General features: G+C 43.8%; 1 protein-coding gene across 1 annotated transcript in view; it reads right to left on the bottom strand.

Moving 5' to 3' along the window:
* ZMAT4 (zinc finger matrin-type 4) overlaps positions 1-19,736 on the bottom strand; it is a 675,941-nt gene that overhangs the window by 484,820 nt on the left and 171,385 nt on the right. The window contains exon 3 of the mRNA XM_073595527.1: positions 3,936-4,028. Within this exon, the coding sequence (XP_073451628.1) occupies positions 3,936-4,028 (93 nt within the window). The remainder of the gene's footprint in view (positions 1-3,935; positions 4,029-19,736) is intronic.

Below are 19,736 nucleotides of genomic sequence, written 5' to 3'. Positions count from 1 at the left end.
AAGAAAAGAATCCCCACAACATGATGCTGACACCGCCATGTTTCGCAGTGACGATGCTGTGTTCCAGGGACGTGCGGTGAGGTCAGTGGCTGGTGAGGCGCTGGCTAGTATCAGAGCCAGATACACACAGGTTACATACGCCATGATCGTTAGAGCAAGAGCAATAATTCTAGCACTAGACCTCCTCTGTAACTCTAAACATGTAACCTGTAAAAAAATCCCGCAAGCGTGCGCAAGCGTGCGCAATTTTAAAGTGTGACATGTTAGGTATCTATTTACTCGGTGTAACATCAACTTTCACAGTATACAAAAAAAAATCAGGCTAATGTTAGTGTTGTTTTTTTTTTTTATTCATGAAACATTAAAAAAAAAAAAAACGCATTTAAAAAAAAAAAAAAACAACAACCACCATTTTATTCCCTAGGGTGCCTGTTAAAGTAATACATATAAAGTTTGGGGGTTCTGAGTAATTTTCTAGCAAAAAAATGATGATTTTTACATGTAGGAGAGAAGTGTCAGAATTGGCCGGGGTAGCAAGGTGTTAATTACCATAAGTAATATACAAATACCGTATATACTTGAGTATAAGCCGACCCGAATATAAGCCGAGGCACTTAATTTTACGACAAAAAACTGGGAAAACTTATTGACTCGATTATAAGCCTCGGGTGAAAAATGCGTAGCTACTGTAAGTGGAAAAGAAAAATGCCCATTTTCAACCTTACTGTGCCCATTTGCAGCCAAACTCGGTAGTTAAGGGTTCCTAGATGCCCCCTAGCTGCAGCCAAAATTTGGGGTCTCTGGACCCAAAGGGTCCCGAAATGACATTGCTGCAGATGGACACAGTTGACTGAATTTGGGGCCCCGTATCTCAGGGCCATTTGGTGCTAGGAACCCCAAATTTGGTGTGCAAACCCAGTTGAACGAGCACTACAACATATCCAAGCTGGGGTTCCTAGCACTAAGTGGCCCCGAGATATGGGGCCCCAAAGTCGGTTCGGAAAATGTCATTCTCTGCTGCAGAAAAGTGGTTGACTTTTGAGGGGGGCATTTTCAGCACAAAAAATTTGCTGAAAAACTCGGCTTATACTCGAGTATATATATGGTAATTATTATATATTGTTTTTCAGGTAATTTACTATATTTTGAAAATTTGTGCAGCATCTAGAAATACCACCCTCAGAAAGTTTTCGTTTACAACTAATTCTACATGACTTGCGCTCTCTTCCAAACCAGAGCGCTGATCTTGCCTTACAAACGATATTTGAGAATAGATGCTTGCAACCTACATTGGAACAAGGGTGTATTTCAATGCTGTATAAACTATCCGTAGCCCTCTAAAAATTGTCCTACCAACTGGTGTGGGAGAAAGCCCTTAATTTAGACCCTGATGAAGGGGACTGGCCAACTTGGAACACCCGTGTTCATAAGGATATAACGAATGTGGCCTCGATAGAAGCAAACTTCAGGGTCTATTCCAGGTGGTATTTAGTGCCAGAATGCCTCTCAAAAATGTTTCCAGGAGTTTCGCCCGTATGCTTTTGGGGTTGTGGACAGGGGGGGACACCCTCCCATATCTGGTGGACACTCTTTGATATATTCGGTCACAATGGTTAATATTGTTAGGGATGCTCGAATTGCGCTGTTGAACATGCCAGTAGATGACATCCCGAGACATACACAAATCCTTATTCACTTCGTATTTTTAGCGGCCAAGATAGCTGTTGCAACGGCCTAGTAGAGTCCAGTATTAGACTTGGCCCTGATGAAACGCAAGTTGACCTGGATTATGCTCAATGAGAAACATGTGAGTGGTTTGCGAAATACACAAACACTTTTTTATAGCGCATGGAAACCCTGGCCCACTTTTTTTTCAAATACCAGATGTCTTATGGACTTAGGGCATGTGATCGATGAGGAGTTTTTTTCTCCTGCTCCCTCTCCCTTCCTTTTCTTCTTTCTTTTTTATTTGGCAACAATGCTGCCTATTGTATGGTATTATGATTCACACCTCTCTGGCGGATAAATATCCTCATATAACGTATTTCTGCTCCAATTCTATTACCAGTATCCCAGAATGTGTTAGAGGTGTACAATGACATTGTTCTTGGTTTTCTATTTTGTACTTCTTAAAGATATTCTTTATTGTTAAAAATCAATAAAAAAAACAATTGAAACAGAAATACTTTTAAAACCTTCCATGCCCCAACATGGCTGTAATTAATGGATAGATCATGAATAACCTGTTGCTGACCCCCATTGCAGACCTTCCCCCTCTCTACGAAAAAGTCTGGGCTACAGACATACTTTAAAACAATAACAATATGAGACACTATAGGGTTGTTCCATCAAGATTAAAGAGAAGAGATCACTCTGCTCAACGAACCCGTGGAAAATATCCCGAGATCCACACAGACTTTAATCTATTATATGTTTCCGGCGGCTAAAACCGCTATTGCTACCGCTTAGAAATGCCCAGTGATTGACTCAGCTTCAATGAAGTTAACTTGAAAATTTTTTAGTGTTTTACGGGATAAACAATCTCTGTTTGAAAAGGTATGGACCCCCTGGGGCTCTCTTACTTGCAGGTACCGGACACTTAAGATTGGCACTGAATTGATGGCCTAGTGGATTCCTGGACGGGCGTACCCTTACTATCTTAACCTCTTCTCTTATTTTTTTTTCCTTTACTTTTTTTCGTTTGCTTCTATAATCTCTAAATTCTGGTGCAATTTCGGTCCTCGAGTCGGACTTCTATTTGCGATTTAAGGTTTCTGTCTAGGTTCTACTGTATATGTGACAAGATATCTTAAAGGATATGATGCTGATTTCAATATATTATTTGATGACCTTATGGTAGATGTGTACGGCTTTTGGTTGGAGCCATTGTGGCTTCTAGATTTGTTATAGTTTTTTTTTGCACTATTATAGTTATACCCTGCCCGGGTGGTTGAGTGGGCGGGTGCAGTCCTGCTCGACCTCTCTGATGGGCCTATGTTGGTCTGTTTCTAGGTTTTCTTTTTGATTGGCCTTGTCTTAGAACATGGCAGATCATGCATAATAAATGGTCTCCAAAACCCAAAAGGTCCCCTCCAGCCAACTCTGGCTGCTGCTGCATACTAGTAGGGAAGCTGGAGCCTGGTGTTCATCACATTGTTGGGACTGTCAGGTATCCAGGGCAGCCAGAGCTGGCCTAAAGGACCCCTGCATCTCCACCCCCACTCCAGGAGCAGAGAAAGGCTGTGGCCCATTACGAGGGGGACACGAGGAAGGCTGCGGCCCGGTACCAGAGGAACAAGAGGAAGGCTGTGACCCAGTACCAGGGGGACAGGAGGAAGGCTGTGGCCCAGTACCAGGGGGACAGGAGGAAGGATGTGGCCCAGTACCAGGGGGACAGGAGGAAGGTTATGGCCTGATACCAGGAGGACAGGAGTATGGCTGTGGCCCGGTACCAGGGGGACAGGAGGAAGGCTATGGCCCAGTACCAGGGGGACAGGAGGAAGGATGTGGCCCAGTACCAGGGGAACAGGAGGAAGGTTTTGGCCTGATACCAGGAGGACAGGAGTATGGCTGTGGCCCGGTACCTGGGGACAGGAGGAAGGCTGTGGCCCAGTATCAGGGGGACAGGAGGACGGCTGTGGCCCAGTATCAGGGGGACAGGAGGAAGGCTGTGGCCCAGTACGAGGGGGGCAGGAGGAAGGCTGTGGCCCAGTACCAGGGGGACAGGAGGAAGGCTGTGGCCCAGTACCAGAGGAACAAGAAGAAGGCTGAGACCCTGGTTGAGAACCACTGGTCTACCTGAATATCTACAGAAGAGAATCAAGTTTATAAAATAAAAACCTTTTAACAAATCTAGGTGATCCCAAGACGATGGCTTTTTTATTTTTTTTTACCAAAACTAAAAGAAATCAAATATTTGCATTGTGTCCACTTACTGGGTCATCTGGGCGAAGCTTTTTCGATGGAGGCCCTCCATCCTCCGGATGTAACATGTAATAAAGTCGGACTTTGTTAGCGTGTTTCTTGCTCTGTAAAAAAAAAAATTAAAAAACAAAAGAGTGGATTTTAGACGCATGAAAACCTAAAAAGCAAAGCAGAGCATAAAGCACTTCTAATGCTGTAAAGTCTGAGATATTCACGAGTTTATCAGGAGAAGGAACATCTGTTTGCGGGTTTCTCAAGGTTGCCTTGTCATCCAGGCAGTGCGGCTGATTAATCATGTCATTATGTCCCTCTCCCCAAAACTACACGGCGATGACACTTGCTATGTGGCGCTACAAGCATGTTTTGTTTTTTTGTTTGTTTTTTTTTTTTCCCCAGCCAGATGCATGCAAGCAGGCAGCGCTGGTAAGATGTAGGATAATGAACAATGATCGGTGTTTGGTGGCATTAGCACATCTAAGCTTGTCCTCTGTGCCTGCTGTACAAGTCTGATTAGTGCTTGCTCAGAGCAGCCTGCGAGCACAAGTGGCAGATATAAATAAATAAGCGAATGCAAATGCAAACCGAAATGAAACAAGAGGCATGAAAGGAAGACAAAAATCAAAAGAAGAAGAGGGGAAGGATTCAAAGGAAAGTTGAAGAAGAGCAGCTGGGAAAAAGAAGACATGGCGGGAAAAAAAAAAAAAAAGGAGCAGATGATCCGCAAAGTGCAGCAAGTGTTAATATTACATATTTACTGTATATAAATCAGACAAGCAAATCACGGCAATAGGAAGATGTTGAGAACGCCGAGCTCCTGTTTGTCCCATTGCTTTTAACTTTATTTTTAAAAAATATATACTGTATATAACATATACTGTACACCCAATCAATTGACTTCTCTAAAAAAAAAATAAATAAAAAACAGCCACTTTATTGCTCAAAATTCGGCAAACCCAAAACTTAGACATCAACCCCATTGAGGTCCCAAGGAGGACTGTTACTGTTATGCCGCGTACACACGGTCGGACTTTTCGGCTACAAAAGTCCGACAGCCCGTCCGACAGACTTTCGACAGACTTTCAACGGACTTTTGGCGGACTTTTGGCGGACTTGCGGCAGACTTTCTAACGAACGGACTTGCCTACATACGATCACACAAAAGTCCGACGGATTCGTACGTGATGACGTACACTGGACTAAAATAAGGAAGTTGATAGCCAGTAGCCAATAGCTGCCCTAGCGTGGGTTTTTGTCCGTCGGACTAGCATACAGACGAGCGGATTTCTGGGTCCAGCGTAGTTACGACGTAAAGATTTGAAGCATGTTTCAAATCTAAAGTCCGTCAGATTTGCGGCTGGAAAAGTCCACTGAAGGTCCGGGGAAGCCCACACACGATCGGATTGTCAGCCGGCTTTAGTCCATCGGACTTTTGTAGACGAAAAGTCCAACCGTGTGTACGCGGCATTATATTGTGTTCACTTTTTTTTTCTTTTTAATCACAAATTATTTTTGTTGGAGCTCACGATACATACAAGCCAAGATTTTTCCATATACACTCACCGGACACTTTATTAGGTCTACCTTGCTAGTATCAGGTTGGACCTCCTTTATTAGGTCTACCTTGCTAGTATCAGGTTGGACCTCCTTTATTAGGTCTACCTTGCTAGTAGCGGGTTGGACCTCCTTTATTAGGTCCACCTTGCTAGTAGCGGGTTGGACCTCCTTTATTAGGTCCACCTTGCTAGTAGCGGGTTGGACCCCCTTTATTAGGTCCACCGTGCTAGTAGCGGGTTGGATCCCCTTTTATTAGGTCCACCCTGCTAGTAGCGGGTTGGACCCCCTTTTGTTAAGTCCACCTTGCTAGTAACGGGTTGGACCTACTTTATTGGGTCCACCTTGCTAGTAACGGGTTGGACCCTCTTTATTAGGTCCACCTTGCTAGTAGCGGGTTGGACCCCCTTTATTAGGTCCACCTTGCTAGTAGCGGGTAGGACCCCCTTTATTAGGTCCACCTTGCTAGTAGCGGGTTAGACCTCCTTTATTAGGTCCACCTTGCTAGTAATGGGTTGGACCCCCTTTATTGGGTCCACCTTGCTAATAGCGGGTTGGACCCCCTTTATTAGGTCCACCTTGCTAGTAGCGGGTTGGACCTCCTTTATTAGGTCCACCTTGCTAGTACCGGGTTGGACCTCCTCTGGCCTTCATTATTGGTGGCATAGATTCAACAAGGTGTTGGAAACATTCCTCAGAGATTTTGCTCCATAGTGACATGATAACATCACGCAGTTGCTGCAGATTTGTCGGCGGCACATCCATGATGCCAATCTCAAGTTCCACCACATCCCAAAGGTCCTCTACTGGATGAGATGTGGTGAGTGTGGAGGACATTGGAGTACAGGGACCTCATTGTCCAGTGGTGAGATGATTGGAGCTTTGTGACATGGTGCATTATCCTGCTGGAAGGAGCCATCAGAAGATGGGGACACTGTAGTCATAAAGGGATGGACATGGTCAGCAACAATACTCAGGTAGGCCGTGGTGATTAAACCATGCTCAATTGCTACTAAGGGGCCCAAAGTGTGCCAAGAAAATATCCCCCACACCATTACACCCCCCACCACCAGCCTGAACCGGTGATACAAGGCAGGATGGATCCATGCTTTCATGTTGTGTACACCATCTGAATGTCGCAGCTGAAATCCAGACTCATCAGACCAGGCAACGTTTTTTCAATCTTCTATTGTCCAATTTTGGTGATCCTGTGCAACTGTAGCCTCAGTTTCCTGTTCATAGCTGACAGGAGTGGCACCTGGTGTGGTATTCTGCTGCTGTAGCCCATCTGCTTCAAGGTTGGATGTGTTGTGCCTTCAGAGATAATATTCTGCATACCTTGGATGTAACGAGCGGTTATTTGAGTTATTGTTGCCTTTCTATCATCTGGAACCAGTCTATCACATTCTCCTCTGACCTCTGACATCAACAAGGCATTTTCCTCCACACAACTGCCGCTCACTGGATATTTTCTCTTTTTCCCACCATTCTCTGTAATCCCGAGAGATGGTTGTGTGTGAAAATACCAGAAATCCTCAGACCAGCCCCCTCTGCCACCAACAACCATGCCACATTTAAAATCACTTAAATCCCCTTTCTTCCCCATTCTGATGCTCAGTTTGAATTTCAGCAAGTCGTTTTCACCACGTCTAGATGCCTAAATGCATTGAGTTGCTGCCATGTGATTGGCTAATTAGCAATTTGTGTTACCAAGCAATTGAACAGGTGTACCCAGTAAAGTGGTCGTTGAATTTATATCTATGCAATTAGTAAGGCTCCTGCTGATTGGAGAGCTTTTACGGAACGTCAGACTTTTTTCAGAGTGACCACTTCTTCCACGCAGGGATTGTGGGTCATTCTCTGCAGCATGCTGACAGGGGACAGGCACTTTTTTCACAGGCTGTGGGTGTTTTAGAAAGAAAAACAACTCTCAGGCCCACTTCACATATATGGGAACTGGATGAGTTTGGAACCACATCCGATTCACACGCTGTGTGAACCAAACTGGCTTTCTTTGGAGCCAATTTACATATCTGGGGGCTCGTTTTTCCAAAGAGCCCAGTACAATTTTAGGTCCGGTTCAGGTGCGATTTCAATTGTCATACACTTAACACATTCGCACCTAAATCACACCTGAACTTGTGAATAGCACCACACTGGACTTTTTTGAAAAATCGCAGTGAAATCGTGCCTGGACATACACTATATTACCAAAAGTATTGGGACGCCTGCCTTTACACTCACATGAACTTTAATGGCATCCCAGTCTTAGTCCGTAGGGTTCAATATTGAGTTGGCCCACCCTTTGCAGCTATAACAGCTTCAACTCTTCTGGGAAGGCCGTCCACAAGGTTTAGGAGTGTGTCTATGGGAATGTTTGACCATTCTTCCAGAAGCGCATTCGTGAGGTCAGGCACTGATATTGGACGAGAAGGCCTGGCTCGCAGTCTCTGCTCTAATTCATCCCAAAGCTGTTCTATCGGGTTGAGGTCAGGACTCTGTGCAGGCCAGTCAAGTTCCTCCACCCCAAACTCGCTCATCCGTGTCTTTATGGACCTTGCTTTGTGCACTGGTGGGCAGTCATGTTGGAACAGGAAGGGGCCATCCCCAAACTGTTCCCACAAAGTTGGGAGCATGAAATTGTCCAAAATGTCTTGGTATGCTGACACCTTAAGAGTTCCCTTCACTGGAACTAAGGGGCCAAGCCCAACCTCTGAAAAACAACCCCCACACCATAATCCCCCCTCCACCAAATGATTTGTACCAGTGCACAAAGCAATCGAGTTCTGTACAACCAGCTTGACTATACATGGATCCAAATTTGGCTGGTCCCTGCTGAACTGACCAAATTTCAGTCCATGTATGGCGCCTTGAGTATTGATATGTACAGTTTTATTTTTATTTTTTTTACCTTCGTCGTTAAAGAGTAACTTGTTGTAGAATCTTCATATTAGCCAATGTATTTCATATTATTCATATTGATTTGCATATGTTTTATTGATAATATAATAATTATTATTATTATTATATAGTAGTGGTCTTATCAATATTATTATTCAATAGTAAAGCAATAGTTATTAAATCTTTATTAATGTACACTATGTTATTCTAAAAATATAGAGAACGTCCTTATTTTTAAGTGCTGAACTTTGGATGACCTCTCTGCTTCATGTTGGTATTTTTTAGAAGACAGTCACAAGTTTACACAGGTGTTCCTAAAAGTGTATTGGGATAGTTCATTTTAGTTTACTAATGAGAAAAGAAACTTTTGACAGCTGCAGCCTGATAAGATAAGAACATCTTATACAGGTGGTTTAGAAATAATTATGTGGAATAAGGGAAAGTTAGGTACAGTACATTAATTAAGTTTGACAGGGTCAAACGAAGGTCTGTTTGTGCCCTCGTTAAAACTGTTAAAATACATACATGTAGGATTATATAGTGAGACATATAACACATCTGGTGGGGTTATTGAAAGTTCATTCTCCCAAAGTCATAAATCTGTAATCCTTGAAGTCTTATCAGGACGAGGAGGGTTTGATTTAACACAGCTGGGTGCCATACTGTCTCTATACAGGTGTTTTTTAATTGGACAAAACCAGTTATAAATCACTTTAATGAACATGTAGGAATTCTGGGAATGAATACGTTTGTCTGGTTGTAGAACAGGTGTCAGATTTATGGATAGTTACATTGACGTAGATCTTAGCAAACAATCATATCTAGGAGAGATGAGGCTTGTAAAAGGGTTCTACAATTGTTAGACAGACAAGTCCAGATAGGCGTCTATCAGACTCACTGCTATATCTGCAGCCCTATTGCACGGGTTATAGCGGTGAGAACCAATAGGCAAATATCTGTTCCTTTGCTGTAACTTGTCTCCTCGTACAAGTCAAATAAAGAAAACCTGCATCACTGAAGTCCTGCCTGGTTCGATACGTTATTATTCTACTTCAAACTCCACTCCCCCTCTGGGTGATCTCTGTACATTGCAGGAATTGTAACAAACTTTGATGTGGATCCCTACCTTTTGTTATTCTGAAGAAATAGGTGTGTGTTTCTCTGTGTCCATGTGCAAAGTGAAGGTGAATGGGAGTAATTGTATTATTATCAATCAGCTGCTGCACCTTCAGGGCTTTAATGAGGAAAGTGGCAGGGTTTGCATTTCTTTAGATGTTACATAGTTACATAGTAGGTGAGGTTGAAAAAAGACACAAGTCCATCAAGTCCAACCCATGTGTGATTATATGTCAGTATTACATTGTATATCCCTGTATGTTGCGGTCATTCAGGTGCTTATCTAAAAGTTTCTTGAAGCTATCGATGCTCCCCGCTGAGACCACCGCCTGTGGAAGGGAATTCCACATCCTTGCCGCTCTTACAGTAAAGAATGCTCTACGTAGTTTAAGGTTAAACCTCTTTTCTTCTAATTTTAATGAGTGGCCACGTGTCTTATTAAACTCTCTTCTGCAAAAAAGTTTTATCCCTATTGTGGGGTCACCAGTACAGTATTTGTATATTGAAATCATATCTCCTCTCAAGCGTCTCTTCTCCAGAGAGAATAAGTTCAGTGCTCGCAACCTTTCCTCATAACTAAGATCCTCCAGACCCTTTATTAGCTTTGTTGCCCTTCTTTGTACTCGCTCCATTTCCAGTACATCCTTCCTGAGGACTGGTGCCCAGAACTGGACAGCATACTCTAGGTGCGGCCGGACCAGAGTCTTGTAGAGCGGGATCGTTTTATCTCTGGAGTTGATCCCCTTTTTAATGCCAATATTCTGTTTGCTTTATTAGCTGCAGCTTGGCATTGCATGCCATTGCTGAGCCTATCATCTACTAGGACCCCCAGGTCCTTTTCCATCCTAGATTCCCCCAGAGGTTCTCCCCCCGTCTATAGATTGCATTCAGATTTTTGCCACCCAAATGCATTATTTTACATTTTTCTACACTGAACCTCATTTGCCATGTAGTTGCCACCCCATTAATTTGTTCAGATCTTTTTGCAAGGTTTCTAAATCCTGCGGAGAAGTAATTGCCCTGCTTAGCTTAGTATCATCTGGAAATACAGAGATTGAACTGTTTATCCCATCCTCCAGATCGTTTATGAACAAATTAAATAGGATTGGTCCCAGCACAGAACCCTGGGGAACCCCACTACCCACCCCTGACCATTCCGAGTACTCCCCATTTATCACCACCCTCTGAACTCGCCCTTGTAGTCAGTTTTCAATCCATGTACTCACCCTATGGTCCATGCCAACAGACCTTATTTTGTACAGTAAACGTTTATCATCAAATGCTTTTGCAAAATCCAGATACACCACGTCTACGGGCCTTCCTTTATCTAGATGGCAACTCACCTCCTCATAGAAGGTTAATAGATTGGTTTGGCAAGAACAATTCTTCATGAATCCATGCTGATTACTGCTAATGATATCGTTCTTATTACTAAAATCTTGTGTTAAGTCCCTTATCACCCCCTCCAAGAGTTTACATACTATTGATGTTAGGCTAACTGGTCTGTAATTCCCAGGGATGTATTTTGGGCCCTTTTTAAATATTGGTGCTACATTGGATTTTCTCCAATCAGCTGGTACCATTCCAGTCAGTAGACTGTCTGTAAAAATTAGGAACAATGGTCTGGCAATCACTTGACTGAGTTCCCTAAGTACCCTCGGATGTAAGCCATCTGGTCCCGGTGATTTATTAATGTTAAGTTTCTCAAGTCTAATTTTAATTCTGTCCTCTGTTAACCATGGAGGTGCTTCCTGTGTTGTGTCATGAGGATAAACACTGCAGTTTTGGATACTGAAGCCCCCCGATTCACTCATGAAAACTGAGGAGAAGAATAAATTCAATACCTTCGCCATCTCCCCATCCTTTGTAACCAGATGTCCTTCCTCATTCTTTATGGGGCCAATATGGTCTGTCCTCCCTTTTTTACTATTTACATACTTAAAGAATTTCTTGGGATTTTTTTGCTCTCCTCCGCTATGTGTCTTTCATGTTCTATCTTAGCCGTCCTAATTGCACCCTTACATTTCTTGTTGCATTCTTTATAAAGTCTGAATGCTGAGGATGATCCCTCAACCTTGTATTTTTTTAAGGCCTTCTCCTTTGCTTTTATATGCATTTTTACATTGGAGTTAAGCCATGCAGGACTTTTGTTCGCTCTTTTACATTTATTACCCAGAGGGATACATTGGCTAATGCCCTTATTTAATATGCTCTTAAAGCAAACCCATCTCTCCTCCGTATTCTTTGTTCCTAATATTTTATCCCAATTTATGCCTTTTAGCAAGGTTTGTAGTTTAGGGAAGTTGGCTCTTTTGAAATTCAGTGTCTTTGTATTCCCTTTATGTTTCCTATTTGTGTGATTTATACTGAAACGAATTGACCTGTGATCGCTGTTACCTAAATTGCCCCGTATTTCCACATCCGTGATCAGGTCTGTATTGTTGGTAATCAGTAGATCCAGTAATGTTTTATTTCTAGTTGGTGCGTCTACCATCTGACCCATAATGTCCTGCAAGACATTAAGGAACTGGCGAGCCTTAAATGAATGCGCGGTTCCCTCCGCCCAGTCTATCTCTGGATAATTAAAATCCCACATTATGATAACACTTCCCATCCTTGCTGCTAATCCAATTTGTGATAGGAGATCCGTCTCCACTTCCTCCCTCAGATTAGGGGGCCTATAGCATACTCCCAGTATTATTTTCCCCTTAGCTTCATCCCTTTGGAGCTCTTCCCATAAGGATTCCACCTCCTCCCTAGCTACCTCAGTGATGTCATCTCTCACATTCACTTGTACATTATTCTTGATATATAGGCATACCCCTCCCACTTTTTTATCCTCTCTATCCTTCCGGTAAAGGGTATACCCTTGAATGTTTGCCAGCCAATCAGGAAAGCTGTTGAACCAGGTCTCTGAAATTCCCACAAAATCCAAATCCTCCTCATACAACAGTATCTCTAGATCACCCATCTTGTCCGCCAGGCTCCTGGCATTGGTGAACATCCCACATAGTTTAGACCGGTTGCATATTGTCCTTGTATTGGGTTTTTCCAGATTGCAACTAGGATTTGCTACTGTGATTGCTCTTTGGGATCATCCCACCAAAATTATGTACTTGTTGCAGAGGATGCCCAAAATATGACACAAGCAGGAAATTACATTTCTGGGGGGGGGGGAGTTATGTATACAATCTCCTTGCTGTGGGACCATCCTGGGGAGCTGGCTACATATGTAAAAGACCATCTACAATAACCGGTGTTACCAGAAGGACTCATTGTGGAGGTTCCAACGTTTAGCCAAGATATTGGCGGAACCTTATTCATAGGATGCATTTTTTCTAACTTAATGCGTATTCGGTGCCCTTTAATTCCCCTGTAGCCAAATACTGGGCTGAGTGCAACTTCCATTCTCAGTGTCTTGGTGGTGTCCCCCTTGCGTTTTGGAGCCCGCATGTGGTTTTACTCTCTGCAGTACATCTCTACATTCCCCTGATGAAGCCAATGTTTTGGCGAAACTAGTTGGGAACATAAGACTATGATCACCCCTCAATATCTTTGGTGACGGTCATTTATTTGAACTGTATTTCTGTTTTTGTTTTTGCTCTGTATATTTTTTGTACTCTTTCATGTAAACATTTTAGATGTTTTTGATATCAATAAAATAAATGATTTTATATGAAATATCATTCTAGTAATTTTGAATTTTGGTGGCACCGCAATAATCTCATCATCCCCTTTTCCCCCATTTTTTATGTATACCATCTGTGTACAGAGCGCCTCCAGGTGGCCATATTGCATTTTACAGAAAATTACAGTGGCCGCAGATTGAAAAAAAGGAAAGATCTTTTTTAATAACATTTGATTATAATATCTGTGTAGCAATTGTATATGCTATATACATTTTTTTTATTTGCGATTTTTTTTTTTCAATTAAAATTGGAGTTATCTTTTAAGTGCCGTGTCAGTTTGATTATTTAGGGCAGTGGTCTCCAAACTGCGGCCCAGGAGCTGGATTTAGCCCCTTGGGGCATTATTCCCCCCCCCCTGTCAGCAATAGTGGGCCATAGTTCTTGCCACTCTATTCCTCCCACTGACACCAATGATGGGGCACTATTCCTCCCACCGACACCAATGATGGGGCACTATTCCTCCCACCGACACCAATGATGGGGCACTATTCCTCCCACTGACACCAATGATGGGGCACTATTCCTCCCACCGACACCAATGATGGGGCACCATTCCTCCCTCTGACACCAGGTCATTTTCTCATCCCACTGGCCATAGTCCGGCCCACTTAAAGTTTGAAGGACAGTAAACTGGCCCTTTGTTTGGAAAGTTTGGAGACCCTTCTACTTTAGGGCCATAAAAAGTAAATTCCATAATTCCATTGAAGCAGCTTATTTTGGGCTCCATTAGCAGACATGGTTGATGTTTCGAAAGAATACCTGAATGTTTTCTTTTTTGTTTTTTAACCCAAGGCTCCAAAATTAGATTAAATATCGTCATTTCATTACTTTTCCTTTAAATAGAATGTTCCCATGTACATGTAATCTGCTTAGCTTCTGGCTTCATTCGCCTCTTTGCATATCAAGTCTTCGTTTCTGATCCTGTGGAATGAGCACAGCCTGTAGCAATTATACACTGTGTGATTAATACAAATCAAACAGCCAAAAAAAAAAAAAAAATCCAAGTAAACATTGCGTCTGCTCCTAAAAAAAACCCCTGCGTATTAAAAAGCCTAAACCACTTACAATGTTAATAAAACGTATTGTTTGTGTGTAGAGATAAAAGAAGCCATTAATAGCTGTGGGCTAAAGACTTACATGGTGACTAATGGGGATGACTCACATGTAACGTGTAATAGTTTAACCACTTCAGCCCCGGAAGGATTTACCCCCCCCCCCCCCTTCCTGACCAGAGCACTTTTTGCGATTCGGCACTGCGTTGCTTTAACTGACAATTGCGCGGTCGTGCGATGCTGCACCCAAACAAAATTGCCGTCCCCCCCCCCCCACAAATAGAGTTTTTTTTTTTGGTGGTATTTGATCACCTCTGCGTTTTTGGGGTTTTTTTGCGCAGTAAACAAAAAAAGAGCAACGATTTTGAAAAAAAAAAAGCAATATTTTGACTTTTTGCTATAATAAATATCCCCAAAAAATATATAAAAAAACTAATTTTTTTTCTCAGTTTAGAGCGATACGTATTCTTCTACATATTTTTGGTAAAAAAAAAAAAAAAAAAAAATCGTAATAAGTGTATATTGATTGGTTTGCACAAAAGTTATAGCGTCTACAAAATAGGGGATAGTTTTATGGCATTTTTATTATAAAGATTAAATTATTAAAATATAAATATTAAATTATTATTTTTTTATCAGTAATGGCAGCGATCTGCGATTTTTATCGGGACTGCGACATTATGGAGGACACATCGGACACTTTTGACACTATTTTGGGACCATTGACATTTATACAGCGATCAGTGCTATAAAAATGGACTGATTACTGTGTAAATGACACTGGCAAGGAAGGGGTTAAACACTAGGGGGCGATCAAGGGGTTAAGTGTGTCCTAGGGAGTGATTCTAACTGTGGGGGGGATTGTCTCACTAGAACATGACAGCGATCACTGCTCCCGATGACAGGGAGCAGTAGATCTCTGTCATGTTGTTAGGCAGAACAGGGAAATGCCTTGTTTACATAGGCGCCGGGCCCCCTAGGCGGACATCGAGTCCGCAGGAGCCGCGGGCATGCTCACGGAGTACACGGTAGCTCGCACCCACTATGCTTCGATTTAAAGGGGATGTACCTGTACGCCCATTTGCCCAGCTGTGCCACTGTGCCGACGTATATCGCTGTGCGCTGGTCGGCAAGGGGTTAACGTGTGTTGCATAAGGAGGTGACACATATCATTTGGTCTTTCGTGTTTCAAGGACCGCCCCACGGAGATATACTGTGGCAGGGCGTCCCTCCTGCGCGAAATCATGTACCTGTACGTGATTTCGTGCACTGGTTCTGGGGCGCGCATGTGCCCCTGCCAGCGACCCGCTCCCACCGTGATTGGACACAGCGGGAGCCAATCAGCGGGTCCGGCAGATCCGATGTCTGCCAGGACCTGCCAATCGTTCTCCGGAGAGGCAGAACGGCGGCTTGCCTATGTAAACAAGGCAGCCTGCCGTTCTGTCATAGGGGAAGATGGAGAACTTGGGTTCCTGCAAAGCATCTTCCCCTCACACAGTTAGAAACACCCCCTAGGGACACATTTAACCCTTTGATCGCCCCCTGTCAACCCCTTCCCTACCAGTGTCATTAGTACAGTGACAGTGTTTTTTTTTTTTTTTTTTTTTTAGCACTGATCACTGTATTGGTGTCACTGGTCCCCAAAAAATGTCACTTAGTGTCCAATTTGTCCGCTGCAATCCCTCTATAAGACGCTGATCGTCGCCATTACTGGTAAAAGTAAATAAAAATTCCATAAATATATCCCATAGTTTGTAGATGCAAACCAATCAATATACGATTATTGCAATTTCTTTAACCAAAAATATGTAGCAGAATATATATTGGCATAAACTGATGAAGAAATTCTATTTTTTTAATTTTTTTTATTGGATGTGTTTTATAGCAAAAGGTAAAAAATATTGTTGTTTTTTTTTTTTTTTTCAAAATTTACGCTTATTTTTGTTTATAGCGCAAAAAATGAAAAACGCAGAGGTGATCAAATACCACCAAAAGAAAGCTCTATTTGTGGGGGACAAAAGGACATCAATTTTATTTGGGTACAGCGTTGCACGACCGCGCAATTGTCAGTGAACCACTTGCCGACCAGCCGCCGCCGTTATACGGAGGGCAGGTCGGCACGTTCCCGCCGTAGGTGTCCGTCGGCTCCTTTAAGGAGCCACAGCAAGCAGGAACAAGAGCCAGAACGGGGATCTGTCAATGTAAACAGACAGATCCCCGTTCTGACAGGGGAGTTAGGGAGAGGTATGCTGTTCCCAGGGATTAGGAACAGCGATTTCTCTCCTCCTCCAGTCAGCCCAGCCCCCGTACAGTTAGAAACACCTCCCAAGGGAACACTTAACCCCTTGATCGCCCCCCCCCCCCCAGTGTTAACCCCTTTCCTGCCAGTGACAGTAGCCTAATTTTAATTTCAATTACTCTGGTTTATTTTTTGACCTCTCCTATGTCTTAAAACATGAATGACAAAACATCTTATTAAATAAATCTACACACACATATAGATCTTGCTTCTTTTTTTTTTAGAAGTATCCCCCAACATATAAATGAGAGTTCTTGGCCCACATCATGCAAATATCAAGATATAAATAACATAACGTATCTTATGAAGCATCAATACCATACATTCTTAGAATTTGTGCTGAGAGGGGGGGGGATTTAGAGTGGGGGGGGAGGATTTGTGCTCAGAGGGGAAAATTGAGTGGTATTTGTACTAGGAAGGGGGGATTTTTTTTCAGGAAGGGTGGATTTATGCTGGGGGCATATGGAGAATGAGAGAATTTGAGCTGGGGGGCTTGGGGGCAAAGATTCGTACAGGGGTGGGGGATTGCAGCAGGGGGGCGGATTTGTACTGGGAGGAGGGGGGATTTATGCTTAGGGGGTAAGCATACAGATTAGTGCTTGTTTATTTTTTGAGGGGGGGGATTTTTGTTGATACATAATGCTCATACATTTTGTATGGGGGGGGGCGTAAATTGGGCTCTAGATGACCTTGTCCTGGCACTGATGTGGAGTTAAGGTCATGTTGGGGGGTTGGGCCGGTACACATTTATGCTGGGATGGGGAATTTCAGTAGGAGAGGAAATTTATACTTGGGGTGCAAGCATGCAGATTAGTGCTCGATTTTTTTTTTTTTTTTTTGGGGGGGGGGGGGGTTGTGCTAGGAGGGGATTTTTTTTTAGGGGGGTGTGCTAGCAGTGATGATTGGGGGTATTTGTACTAAGAAGGAAAATTTGGGGGAGATTTGTGCTAGGATGAGGGGATTGAGGAGAATTTGTGCTGGGGGGTGGGGGGGGGGGATTTGGTGTGGAAGGAGAGGATTTGTGCTCAGAGGAAAATTGAGGGGTAGAGGATTTGTGATAGCAGTGATGATTGGGGGTATTTGTTCTGGGAACGGAAATTTGAGGGGGGATTTGTTCTAAGATGGAGGACTGGAGAGAATTTGTGTTGGGAGGGGATTTGGTGTGGGGGGAGAGGATTTGTGCTCAGAGAGGAAAATTGAGTGGTAGAGGATTTGTACTAGTAGGGGGGAAATTTTTGTGGGGAGGGTGGATTTGTGCTAGGAGCATATGGGGAATGAGAGGATTTGAGCTGAGGGGTTGGGGGGCAAAGATTTGTGCTGGGGTGGGGGGTTTCAGTAGGGGAGTGGATTTGTACTGGGAGGAGGGGGAATTTATGCTTAGGGGTTAAGCATGCAGATTAGTGCTCTTTTTTTTTGGGGGGGGGGGCTTTTGCTGATACATAATGCTCATACATCTAGGGAGGGAGGCACAATTTTGCACGTTCACCCTGGGCTCTAGATGACCATGTCCCGGCACTGATAAGGTGGTAAAGTCACTCTGGGGGGTTGGGCGGGCAAAGATTTGTGCTGGAATGGGGAATTTCAGTAGAGGAGAAGATTTGTACTGGGAGGAGGGGGGATTTAAGCTTAGGGTATAAGCATGCAGATTAGTACTCAATTTTTTTGTAGGGGGAGGAGGAATTGTGTTAGGAGGGGATTTTTTTTGGAGGGGGGGGGATTTGTGCTAGCAGGGATGATTGGGGGTATTTGTACTAGGAGGGGAAATTTGGGGAGGATTTGTGCTAGGATTGGGGAGAATTTGTGCAGAGGGAGGGGATTTGGTGTGGGGGGAGAGGATTTGTGCTCAGAGGTGAAAATTGAGCGGTGTAGGGGGGGTTGTATTTGTACTGGGGGAATGGGGGATTTATGTTTAGGGGGTAAGCATGACAATTAGTGCTTGTTTTTTTTTTTTGGGGGGGGGATTTGCTGATACATAATGCTCATACATCTTGGGGGGGGGGGGGAATCGCAATTTGGCATGTTCGCCCTTGGCTCTAGTTAAAGTTTGCAATGGGCTTTAGATGACCTTGTCCCGGCACTGATAAGGAGTTAATGTTCACCCTGGGCTTTAGATGACCTTGTCCCGGCACTGATAAGGAGTTAATGTTCACCCTGGGCTTTAGATGACCTTGTCCCAGCACTGATAAGGAGTTAATGTTCACCCTGGGCTTTAGATGACCTTGTCCCAGCACTGATAAGGAGTTAATGTTCACCCTGGGCTTTAGATGACCTTGTCCCGGCACTGATAAGGAGTTAATGTTCACCCTGGGCTTTAGATGACCTTGTCCCAGCACTGATAAGAAATTAAAGTTTGCCGTGGGTTCTAGATGAGCTTGTCCAAGCACTAATAAGTTAAAGTTCGCCCTGGGCTCTAGATGACCTTGTTCCGGGCTCTAGATGACCTTGTGCCAGCACTGATAAGGTGGCAAAGTTTGCCCTTGGCTTGTCTAGATGATCTTGTTCCGACACTGATAAGGAGGTAAAGTTCGCCCTTGGCTCTAGATGACCTTGTCCCAGCACTGATAAGGAGGTAAAGTTCATCCTAGGCTCTAGATGACCTTGTCCCGGCACTGATAAGGAGGTAGAGTTCATCCTAGGCTCTAGATGACCTTGTCCCGGCACTGATAAGGAGTTAATGTTCACCTTGGGCTATAGATGACCTTGTCCGGGGACTGATAAGGAGTTAATGTTCAACCTGGGCTCTAGATGATCTTGTCCCAGGACTGATAAGGAGGTAAGGTTCAACCTGTGCTCTAGATGACCTTGTCCCAGCACTGATAAGGAGGTAAAGTTCATCCTAGGCTCTAGATGACCTTGTCCCGGCACTGATAAGGAGGTAAAGTTCGCCCTGGGCTCAAGATGACCTTGTGCCAGCACTGATAAGGAGTTAATGTTCACCTTGGGCTCTAGATGACCTTGTCCCGGGACTGATAAGGAGTTAATGTTCACCTTGGGTTCTAGATGATCTTGTCCCGGGGCTGATAAGGAGGTAAGGTTCGCCCTGGGCTCTAGATGACCTTGTCCCAGCACCAGAGGCGTATCTAGGGTATGGCAGGCATGGCAAGTGCCATGGGCGCCATGGGCCGGCAAAAAAGCCACCCCCGCACACAAAAAAAAGTCCCACCCATCCTCTCGCGGCCGCCTCCCGCACAATCTAGTCCCCAG

The sequence above is a fragment of the Aquarana catesbeiana genome, linkage group LG08 (assembly GCF_042186555.1).
Source record: "Aquarana catesbeiana isolate 2022-GZ linkage group LG08, ASM4218655v1, whole genome shotgun sequence".
Taxonomy (NCBI): Eukaryota; Metazoa; Chordata; class Amphibia; order Anura; family Ranidae; genus Aquarana; species Aquarana catesbeiana.
Note: the sequence above shows the minus strand (reverse complement) of the source record. Positions and strands in the feature narration are given on the sequence as shown.